This window comes from Nycticebus coucang, chromosome 1 (assembly GCF_027406575.1).
Source record: "Nycticebus coucang isolate mNycCou1 chromosome 1, mNycCou1.pri, whole genome shotgun sequence".
Classification (NCBI taxonomy): Eukaryota; Metazoa; Chordata; class Mammalia; order Primates; family Lorisidae; genus Nycticebus; species Nycticebus coucang.
In genome coordinates, this window is record NC_069780.1 from 68,250,348 (window position 1) to 68,262,971 (window position 12,624).

Below are 12,624 nucleotides of genomic sequence, written 5' to 3' on the forward strand. Positions count from 1 at the left end.
CAGAGGAAGATTCAAGTGTAAATTACTAACGTATATTCATTTCCGTAATATTTATTAGAAGCTAGATGCAACTGTTCAAGTTAGATAATTGTTACAGTTACTATCAGAAATTATGTAAAATGCAATTTTTAAACACAGAGCTATTGTAAACTTATTTGTAAGCATAAGCCAACTTAATGATCAGTGACTATGTCATATGATATCAAGGAAACTGAATTAAATTAATTGAAAACACTGAAACACTCCCAGAAATTGACTAGACTTGCAATGAGCACTGAAACTTTTCTAACAGCTAATTAAGAAAAGGGATCCATAAAGTTATATTTCCAGTTCATTTAATAGCACCTTCTCTAAAGGCATCTTCAATTAGCTACATTTTCTTTGGATTTAATCAATTTGTCAAAGTTAGATAAAGCTTTGAAAAGAAATGTTAAATGTTTATGACCCTGGTAAAATATTTTTTGTCTTTTTATAAGAGATTTCCATCCCTTGCTGAAGGAATCTTTTTTCATAGAAAGTGATGGCAAGGGAAAAACCACGAGAATGTTATATATCAATCAAACTTGATTACTGTTCGCGAAAAAAGTAAAATTATATTAAGAGAGAACACGAAGTAACGTTTCTGAGTGCGAAAGATGTTCCTCATAATCGTGATAAATTAGACAAAGCATTCCTCTGCTTTCTAGAAACAATGGGTTCTGGAGTAGTTTCAGAAATGATGGGAAGAGTGATGCGGAGAGAAAAGACCACCCCTATTACTACCTTACTCTTTCTGCCTTTGAAAGAAATAAAGAGAAACTGAAATGACACTCCATCAACTGGAAAAAAAAAAAAATCAGCAAGACATTCTTTCCTAATGTAAAGACAAGCAAAGTGTTCCCAACAGAATGATCAAGGGTGAGCCAACAACCAGACACACAGACGCTTCAACCTCGGCTGGGCCTTCACAGGGACTGGAATGTCTCCCAGTTTTTTTCAAAGTTGCTGATAAGCTTAGCTACCCATTGCTTTGGTGCCTAATTAAACTTTCACCAGTCCTTCCCATGTTCTTCTCGTAGCACATGATTCTACTTTACAGATAAAGCAGCCATCTAGCCCTGACCCCCAAAAGAAGTCAAATCCATCTTCTCCTCTGTGGTTGTGGCAGAATAGAGCACGTCTGTCTAAGACCCCTCCCTCCACTTGCTCACTCACGCTGATTTGCTTCCTTCTCTTGTAAGGACATTGCTCTATCAATGATCACTTCTGTGCTGTTCAAATGGACTTTGGAATACAAACATGCTCAAACTTCTCACTTACTTTAAAATAAAGTAAATTAATAATAATCTCTCATACACACACACACCCCAACTGCCTCTCTCTGTATGTCAGCTATCATGGTGTCCTGTCTAAAAAAACATCATTCCATTCTCTTCCTTGAATTATTAATTTCTACTCACATTTATATCTCCAGAATTACCTCTGCAAATCCCAGCATTACTGCATGTTCTTGCTACATACCAGGTACTCTCCTAATGCCACACCGTAAATGTCATTTATTTCTCTAAAGCCCTACATAGATGGTAGAGGCCTTGAGGCCCTGTGTGGTTCCCCTGTGTCCCCAGCATGTAGCACAGTGAACCCCAGAACCCTGCAGAACAGGTGCTCAGTAACACCAATGAAGGGAGCAGCTCTCTGGAAACCTTCGTATCTAACAATACATTTCCCACTTCCCTCCTTCTGTACCATCATAAGACAGTTCAGTATTTAAAATTTCAAGTTGCAGTCATATTAGCAGAAGCTAACTTCTATCATCTTTCTCTCCTACCCCTTGTTGCCACATTTTATAACTATTTATTAAACAGTTTTATCTACCACCAGACTCTCAGCTCCAAGTACAAAGCATCTAGCTTATTTACCTTCACATGTGGAGCATCTGTTAAATTGAAGTTCTCAAAAGTTAACTAAAGAAACAGAAACAAGGAGGGAGAACAGGCAGAGACAATTTTGAACAGGAGGAGAAGGTGGAGGTGTGGGGGAGGATTTGCCTAACATGGTGAGGTAAAAAGGATGAGAACAAAAGATACCCAATTCCCAAATTCTTGCTTGATTTAATTCAAAATGGTAATTTTTTCAAAAGGTTAACACTGTATTGTATGTGTAATTAAATAAAATATAACTTCGATATATACCCAAACTCTTTGAAATTTTCTCTCCACATTTTATGATATACCCAATTTCCCATTCTCTCAAGGAATAATCTTGATACTAATAACAAGATTATGTAATTTTCATTTATTAAAAAAGAAAATATATAACAATAATGCCCAAGTAATATAATGAATATGCTGGGCCATGTCAAGTCACAGAACATCATCACATAGGTAAATCATTTCTCTCCTGACCACCCTCAGAGCTGAGCAGAACAGGGCCTGTTACTTTCATTTTACAGTTCAGAAAACGGAACTTCAGAGAGGTTAAGAAGTGTGCACGCTTTGCAGCTGTGAAAAAAATTGAGGAAGAAGGGTAAAAGGGAGAAGTATTAGATTTGCTCTTTTGAAAATGCATCAGTGGGAGAAACGTAATCTTAATCAGCACCAACAGACACTTATTCAGCGTTTACCCCTTGGGGCCCAGCTCTGTCCTTTCCGTGACAGAAATTTTACCAAAGAAAGAGAAGGCATCACACCTCACAGCCCTTTACATAGCATTTTTTTTTTTTTTTGAGAGACCTGTGCTTTTCAAGTAATTTGTTTCCCCCAACACTCTTATATTCTAGCATGGCAAGAAAAGCAATTGTTAACTAAAAGCTTAACATCTTTTGCAGCTAGCACAGTCATTTTTAAAACAAAAGTTTGGTTAAACACATAATACAGTAAAGGTTTGTGTGTGTGTGTGTGTGTGTGTGAGAGAGAGAGAGAGAGAGATGGCATATACTTTGAGGCTCAGATAATTTTTCCGTATCAATTCTGTGACCATCACTAACCCACCACCAGCCTGTGTCTTTGTGCTCCTCCCTTCCTTCTCTGCCCAACTAGAATTCCTCTCACCATGTTTGTTTAATTTGTTTATTCACGTTTACTAGCCTTTTTTCCCCCAGATCTTTTTATGGGGCCATTGTTCTGTCAATTTGAGAGCACCTAGAAGATACTAGAGGAATCACAAGCAGGAGGGATTTATGAGATCTCTATGTTCATTGTCATTTACACATAAATACTTGTTAAAAGTATACCCAGAACTAAAACACTGTGTTGCAACAATGAAAATACCTGTTGCATCCAAGCAGTGGTAAAACAGATTTTTTTTTTTTTTTTACTATTTTTCTACAAAACAATATTAATATAGCTTGGCAATAAATAAAGGAAAATAGTCTAGTAATTGTGGCTTCTTTGCTTTGATGATACACTCTTGGCAATACATATCATTTATTTGTTTATTTGATATAAAATAAATCTGATCAGGAATACAACTTCCAAATATTATTTGTCCCTAAAGAAAATTTTTTTCTACTATAAGGATGGCTTTCCTTTTTTTTTTTTTTTTTTTTTTGGTTAAGCAGAGCTTTCTTGTTACGCTTGCTTTATTTTTCATGGTAAAACATCAAGAGATTGAGAGGCAAGTGATGTGCAAAAGACTTACCCACTCCTCCTCATCGTAGTCTGAGTGATGTGGGATGGAGTCCTGCCTTCCCATTGGTGGGGGTTGGTCTGGGGGACTGTTTTCCTCTGCCCTGTTCTTAGGAGAAGATGGTTTCTTAAGGATGCCGCCTGGCCTTGCAGTGTACAGTGCTAAAAGAGCACTCCTGACTAGCTGATCCTTGAAGGCGTGTACAAAAAGCTCTGTCTGGAAGGAAATTGATAAAGATTAGAAACACCATAACAGGCCTCTCAGTATAGAGTTATGAGAAGGTCAACAGCAGATTTGTTAGTACTTAAGCAGAGTATATGGTGGAAAAAGTACAGACACCAAAGAGAGAAAATGATTCAGACCAATCAATGAAAAACAGTTTGGTTTGGGGGAGCTGCCAAGGCCATAAGGCCTACTGTTTTAAAGCTAATGCTGAGGTTTTTTAATGCACTATAAACACCATCTGTCTCCTTGACCTCCTTCCTTTTAGTTCCAAATCCTGTCTTGGGAGATGAATTTCCCTGGGGATTATCATTTGAACAACAGATATCTGCCTGCTGCACCTTTCAAGTAATTTGAAACACATCTCAAAAGAAAATGTAATCAGATTATGTACATTTTATGCTAGGTGGCCATCAAGTTTGTGTGCAATTAAAAATAGTGTGAAATTGTATTTTAAGCAGAGTCGAAGGCTATAGAAAGCAAGAGAAATCTTTTCAAAAAAGTCACAGGACTTTATTTTTTATTTTTTTTTTTTGAGCATTATGGACAGATCTCAGCAGCAGAGATGACACCAGCAGTTTTCTTCATCAAGACATTTAGCTTTGGCTCCTCATTATCACCCCCTCTACACAATTGTTCTAGTTAAGCTTAATGTTAATGAGGTTACAGAGAAACTTGCTGTAGTAGATTTCATAAGTTAGTGACAAATATCTACTGAGTCCTATAGGAATGAAGGTTTCCCAATAATAAAGAACTTCACAGCTGTACTTTGCAATTTCCTGACTGCAAACAGCTTTGCCCTGTAATAGCCTGAAGGGTGTAGTAACTGATTTTCTGTATTATGTACACTTCACATGCATGTGGCCTAACAATCTGTTCAAATTACAGAAGTAAGTCAAGCAATGACCCATATTGTTCACATATTCATGCTCTGTAATTTGTAAGGAAGGGCCCCCTTAACTCATAGCGTTATACTGAATAATAATTGATATAATCACCATTTAATGAGACATCCTTGGATATAATGCTGACTTCACCATGGTGGTAAGTCAAGGTAATTATTTCTTGGTGCACTTCCGCACCTAACTAGTTGTTACTCAATTATCTCTAAATCTTCCTGTTGTATCGGCATTTGAAGAAAACCAGTTAAACCATATGGAAAACAGTTCATAATAAGACTTCCACATCTGCCTAGTTATGCCTTTGCAGGAAATCATAAAATTCTAGAGCTGAAAGGGTTCTTAAAGTTAAACTTTTAATTAACCAGATAAAAACACCAAGAAAGAAGTGTAGTGATATCTTTCAGGGTATTCAGTTTACCGGGAGCACAAATGGAACAGATCCAAAGTTTTCTGACAAAGTTAGTAGCTTTTCTCCATAGTCTGTACTATTCACAACCCACCATCAACTAGAGTGTCTGTCCCTCTTCCTCATCTTCCTAACCTCAACTACCCAAGTGTTTTAAACATTTGACCACAATTGCCCATGTATATCTTTATAACTAAATTTTACTGTATATATTAAACATTCTGTTGATTTATAATCATATTGAAGCCACTTTTCAGGTAAAAGAAAGACATGAAAAAACAGAATATATAAGAATAAACGATTGGAAAATATTTTGGATAAATTAGGTAAACAAAATAAGGTGGCAGTTGATACTAGAAAGGTACAAAAAGTATTCATTGATCATCACAATGAAATGTTAAAATGAGAATGGAAGATATAATAAAAATGCTGATGGAGGGGCAATGCCTGTAGCTCAAAGAAGTAGGGCGCCGGCCCCATATGCTGGAGGTGGCCCGTTCAAACCCAGCCCTGGCCAAAAACTGCAAAAAAAAAAAAAAAAATGCTGATGGAAAAATTGGCGAGACAGTACTCAAACAAGTCAGTGTAGTCATAGCAAAATGAGGAAACATGTTATTTACATAATTTCCCACATAGCATGAATGTACCCATCAATGTGAATTTAAATATTAAAGACGTGAATCTACTCCCATTCAGCTTAACTAAACTATTTCTTTGTTGATGGTTCCAATAAGTTCTTTGATTTATTTTTAGAGCAAAACAGCTTGCCTTCTGTGAGTTTTTGCTACTACTGTTCCAGTCCTCATAATACTCGCATAATTACCATGTAGCTAAATATCTATTCATACCCAATGAAATCTTCTCCAGTACTTGTAATCACCATCATTTTCTTCCCACAGCATGAACACACAGAGATTCCACATCATTTATTCAAATCTCCTTTGAGTTGATTTACCACCAAAGGCAAATGAGATGATGCAGTGGGTTCCTGCCATTTTACAACCCAGAATTTCTCTGGATCACAGAAAATGAGGCACAAAAATCTTAAACAGAATATTACCTGAAATTTCATTTTGTGTCTGTACTGAGAAAATTTGACTCCTTGGCAACTCTCTGAATCACCAGTTCATAGAATAATAATTGGTTAGAAAATGCCTACATATTCCATTGCAATATTCATGTGATGTAAAAAAAAAAGTCTGACCTTATTTGATAAGCACTATTCAGTAATATAGACTAGTGTAGGCCCTAGATGTTTTACAATCAAAGTAAGTCAGCTTGGCTTGGCTCGGCACCCATAGCACAGCGGTTATGGCGCCAGCACATACACTACTGAAGGTGGCAGGTGTGAACCTGGCCCGGGCCAGCTAAACAACGACAACTGCAACAAAAAATAGTTAGATGTTGTGGCGGGTGCCTGTAGTCCCAGCTACTTGGGAGTCTGAGACAAGAGAATCACTTAAGCCCAAGAGTTTGAGGTTGCTGTGAGCTATGATACCACATTACCCTACTGAGGATGACATAGTGAGACTCTGACTAAAAAAAAAAAAAAAAAAAAATTAAATAAATAAATAAATCAGCTTAGGGACGTGAATGTAATCCCTTAATCCCAACACAGCTTTATACAGTAGTTGCACCTTGTCTGTACTTTTGCTTTCCATGGTTTCAGTTACCCTCAGTCAACCTCAGTTTGAAAATATGTGATAAAATATTTCAGAAATAATGCCTAAGGCTTAAATTGGGATCTCTCCATAGGACAGGAATCTCCCCTTTGTCAGGTGTCCCCATGTTGTATACGCTACCCATTCAGTAGTTACCTAGCAGCTGTCTCAGTTATGAGATTGAGGGTCACAGTACCTCAGGACTGTGTTCAAGTAACCCATACATAGTAGCCTAATTCTACATCAGAGAGCTATGTCACAATGCCTGTGTCATTTACCTCATTTCATCTTATCACAGTAGGCACAGTATCATCATACATCATCACAAGAAGGGTAAGTACAATAAGAAGTTTTGAGAGAAAGAGATAGAGAAGCCACCTAGCCACATTCACATACTTTTATTACAGAACCTGTTATATTCATTCTATTGTATTAGTTCTTGTTGTTAATCTCTGTGTGAAATTTACAAATTAAACTTTATAAAGATATGCATTTATAAGAAAAAAGTATATTTAGGGCTTTGGGCTATCAAGCATTTCAGGTATCCATTGGGGGTCTTGGAATAGATCCCTGAGAGATAAGAGAAAACTGCTATATTGCTGTTCTTGCAAATGGGATGATACTAGGGAAGATGAGAGCATGAAAAAGATTTGACCATGGGTCCAAGTGGCTACTGACTTTCTAAAAACCTTTTTCTTTTTCCAACCCAGCTTGGACTATAATAAATGAAACAAGAAAGGCTAGCTAAATGTCACCATACGGGTAGGCAAAGCAATTGTTTAAAATATCAACTTAATAATATAGTAAAAAAAAAAAAATCTGACCCCAAGGCATATCTATTTCATTTTTGATTTTAGAAAATGAAAGAGAAATGCTATCTTAAAAATGATGCGTTTCCCAGCTTTACTGACATTTTTCCAATTTGTCTCCCCATACAACTATTCTTCAAAGCAATACACAGAATAATCAGCAAGTATAAAATGACTAAAAAGTACTTCTCCTGGGGATAAGGGAAGAGAATTTCCTAGTTTTCTGAATATTAATGGAAGAGGAATAGTTAGGGCATGTTCATTTAAAACCACTCTTTTTCAGCTACAGATATCAAGAAATTTAGCAAAGTCCTTCTTTATTTGGAATTTTCTTATTCTCACTGAAAAAAGAAATTAAGGCAATGGCTGGTATTGCCTATGATACAGAAGTAGCCAATGGCATAAGCAAGTGATAATTATTTTAGTAATCATGTATGCAGCAAGAAAAAATGCTGTTGTGATATTTGGTATATTTTAATTATTTCATAGAGAAATTGTGCTATACTCTGTCAAGAGTGCATTGATGTGCTTTCGATCTTCCTTAACAGAAAGAATACTGAACCTAGCAGAATTAGAGGCTAATTGACACCGGGAAGCTCATATATTTTGACCCCTTCACCTTGGATAAATTATGTAGTCACTTTTCCCAGTTTGCACAAAATTACAATGGCTACATATGACACTCCTATGGGAGCTCATTGGAAACTCTGAAGTGCACCCTTAAGACTCCTCTTTCTTGACTGACCTTTTACTCCTCATCCTTTTGTCACCCAAAATGTGATAAGTGAGCCCCAGGGGACTTGTGCTCCTCAAAAGCATTTTATTTAGTTGGCGTGGTAACTCTTTTTCTCACAGCTCTAAGTGTCATCAAAGGTCTCTAAAACCCATCTCTATCCATCTCTTGAATCAGTTCTATCAACTGTTTCCTCTGAAAATCCCTTGAGTTTAGAAGCCCCAGTTTGAACTCAAGTTTTTTATGTTTTGTTTTGTTTTGTTTTAGTAAATTTGTTCTTTCCAGATTTTCTACCTAGGTGGTGTCATTACTATTCAGGAACTCAGAGTCCAAACTTCTGAATCATCCTCAGTAACATCCATTTTCTGGATTAGTCATCAGTTTCTTCTGATTATGTACCTTCCCAATAATTTCAAAAGTATTCCCACAGCTAGTCCCAGTTAAGATCGTTTCTACATTACAGGTGGATACTTCCACAGGCTCTTTACTGGTTGGTTTAATTTTCTTAAACTAATTTTTCCTTCTTTTAGGTTGTATATCCAAAGGCTATCAATATTAAAATATAGACTCGCATCTATTTAATTATTTTTAAACTCTTACAATATTCTCTTCATCTTGGTCAAGAAATTTTTCTCTAATTTCTTAAATACATGGAGCATATTTACAAATGTTACTTTAAAGTCCTTATCGGCTAATTTAATTTTCTCTGTCATTTCTGATCTGTTTATATCCTTTAATTTTTCTTTAGGATACAGGTCATATTTTCCTACTTAATTGAATGTTTTCTATATATCAGATAGCAAGCATTTTGGTTTTACATTCTTGGTTGCCAGATTTAAATAATGTTGGATTTTCAGGTGTCAAGTTACTTGGAATCTCTGGGATCCTTTCAAGCCTAATTTTAAAGCCTTATTAGGGTAAGTCAAGAGCAGCCTTTAATCTAGGACTAATTTAGATTCAGTATAGGACTACTCACCTCCACAGACTCAATTCCCTGTGTATTACAAGATATGTTGCTCTGCCACTAAGAAAGATGAACTATTACCAGTCTTGTGTCACCACCAGGAATTGTTGTTATCTGTTTATTTCTGGTATCTTTGCCCCTGGATCAGCATAGTTTATTCTCATGCATAGATCAGTTCCCAGGTAGAGATTTAAAGGCACTTGTTTCCAGACCTCCAAGGCTCTGTGTGACACTCCTTCCTCCACTCTGCTCTGGGAATTCTAAATCTTGGCCTTTCTAAACTCTAACCTCTGTCCCCTCAAAGCAAAAAGAGACTTTGGGTTCAGCTTCCCTTTGCTACAGCCTTGGAATTGCTCTAAGTCACCTAGGTAACTGAAAGGATTATTCGACTTGTTACTTTACTTTGCTACCTGTTTTCCAATGCCTAAAAACCATTATTTTTGTTTAAGGTTGGATAATCCACGTTACTCCATCATACACAGCAGAATTTCCAATTCCAAACATTTTATGTACAAATCTCATTCTTAATGTTATTTTTTAATTATTACATTCTTAATTTAATTTTTCCTATTCTCTAATTTTCTAATGAACAGTAATTTTATTTTATAATATTACTTATTTAACCAATTAAATGCTTCCCATTTAAAGTGGATTGTGGAAAAACAGAAACATAAGTTCTGATACTAAAATTTCATTTCCAAGTAAACCAGTTATGCTTAAGTTTCCTTAGACTCCCTAATATATACTTTCACCAACATAAAAACAAATTTTAGAAAACCTCTACTTATTAAGTTCTTTCCTTCACTTTGGGATTGCCATGGACCTATGAGTGCTTAAAATGATTAAACAAAATCTTTCTTCTCAGTAGAGGTATCCAAGTAACCAACATAACCAATTTTCTTCTCTATATTATGTATGCCTTCAACTTCTTGCCACACTAACTTCCTGGCATCGCTATTACTGAAAACAGAATATTTCTTTAAAAAATCCTAAGTTAAATTTTAGAATGATATTATTTTTATTTGAATATAATAGAATGTTTTGGTATAGTATATTGAGGTTGAAAGGTCACTAAGGAATTAGAAGCTGTGAGGATTTCTGCCGCTGACGTGAACACATCCTCTAATACTGTTTGTGACATAACCCATTTTTTTAACCATTTAACAATGGTAATATTGTAAAACACCTCTCATTCTTTTAAATTCTTTGGTTATAAAAGTTAAGGGCCATGTCTATGTACTATTTGTCATATAGCATCAAATACAATATCACACACTATTAAGTGCTCAATAGTGCGTTTTGATGAGGATTGTAATGACTTTCTAAACAAGGTCTATCAATCTCAACAGAATGGAGAAAGTGATGGGCATTTGAAAGCTAATGTCACGTGCATTTCTCAGCTGTGAGAGATTCCTACACAGTGCCCATATGTAGGACCTTATTTTTCAGTTCAAATTTCTTTACATTACCTATATCCTGGGGTTTTTTTTTTTTTTTTTGCATAGAATTACATACTTCTAATTCAAAGAAAAGGAAAATGCATTTTTATCTCACTCTATTACGCATATTAACCTTTTATGTCTTATGTTAAAATTCTGCCCTATTTTTTGCCTTTCTGTTGGAATTATTCAGATTAACTCAGAGCTTACCCTTCATATACTGCATCATAAAATTATTTAATATTTTCACGAACTAATATATAGCAATAAAACCCAACATCAATCAGACGGTATACTAAGATATTAAAAATTACAATATAACTATTTGTGCATATTACAACATAAAACCTTTATAAAAATATTCATTTTTGTGACATTTCAGCTACACTCTCTTTTTGCACCACACATTTCCTTAGTCTTGTGTATAAACATTACACTTATGGTACATTTGAACATACAGAACAGTGGTTTCTGGCATCTGGAGCCAGAAACAGAAGGTATGAGATTGTGAGAATATTACTTTGTATTTCTGTACCTCAGTTTTCCTAACTGTAAAATGAGAATACTAACAATACTTACTTCATAGGATTAAGAAGAGTAAATGTTGAAAATAATAGTTATCTACCTCATGGAATTGTGAAAATTGAAGCTCTTCTAACTCTACCTCACACCATGAAGTATCCACTAGCTATTTTAGTCCCATTCATTATCAGCACAACTATTACCACCAAGAATCATGAGTTTCTTCTTAAGAATAGGACTTTGTCTTATTTTTTCCATTTTGTAACCTTTGTGTTAGGCATAGTGTCTAGAAAATTCAGGAAATAGTACTACTTTTTATAAATTAGTAAATTAAGTTTATTGTTCCTGTCGATGGGTATTATAGATGAAAGGAAGGTTGCTGGGGAGGCCTGGCCCTGTGGCTTGGTTCTTAGTGACAGTAGAGATGATGTGAACTGCCTTTGGATCTACAAATATTGTTTACTCTGAGACTCCCTGAATACTCCCTGTTAGAGAAGTTAGGTTTCCATCTTGCCCTTGCTTTCTTTTTCAGACTCGGAGTATATATTTAATTGATGATGATTTCATCACTATCCTCTCTGGATGAGATAGTACCTAAGGGGAGAGATGCCATCTCCACACTCCACAAAACCAAATGCCTCCTTCCTCACCACATGGGGCTGCCCTCAGAGCATTCCCCAGCCACCCCAATTTACTACAGTGAACTCCTCCACATTGAAGTGCTCAAAGGCTATAAAAACTTCACTGTTCCCTCATATAAATACAGACAATTCTTGTTATATCTTGAATATACTATATGGATAAGTCCCTAAGACAATAACTCTAAATACTTATTTTCTGAACACATTAGTTCAGATTCAATAAATGAAACAAGGAACTATCAAGGAAGAACAGATTTCTATTCTTTAATTCATGTATACAAGATCTCTGAAAGTTAAAAACAAAACTTTCGAATTTTAAATTCTGTTAATGTTAAATTATATTTAAATTGAAGATACCCCTAAAACTATTTCTCTTTTAGGCTGAATTTGTGAATCATACTTTATTCCAAACCCAGAGCTATCAATAATTTTCAATAATATTACAATACAACTATTAACTCTGATAATTCCTTGAAATTCTAGGCATAAATTCTTAAAAAAATGAATAGTTTACAACTTAAAAACAAATCACCCTACTTTTAAGGGCTGAGAGATTGATTGGCAGACAAAGCTTATCTATTCAGAGGGGAAATGTAGAGGGGAAAGTGGAAGCAATGCTGGATTAAAGCAGAAGAAAATACCTGCCCTCCTCCCCCAGATCACTGCAGCAAGTTGTAAATGATGTATGAAATGACAAATCCCTGCCCAGTGCACAAGGA

At 35.6% G+C, this 12,624-nt stretch overlaps 1 protein-coding gene across 5 annotated transcripts in view; it reads right to left on the minus strand.

Annotated features, from left to right (window-relative positions):
- The window catches only part of INPP4B (inositol polyphosphate-4-phosphatase type II B), an 881,338-nt gene that overhangs the window by 124,672 nt on the left and 744,042 nt on the right, over nucleotides 1–12,624 (minus strand). For all 5 annotated transcript variants that reach the window (XM_053582182.1, XM_053582180.1, XM_053582181.1 and 2 more), the window contains one exon: nucleotides 3,619–3,822. In XM_053582182.1, the coding sequence (XP_053438157.1) occupies nucleotides 3,619–3,822 (204 nt within the window). The remainder of the gene's footprint in view (nucleotides 1–3,618; nucleotides 3,823–12,624) is intronic.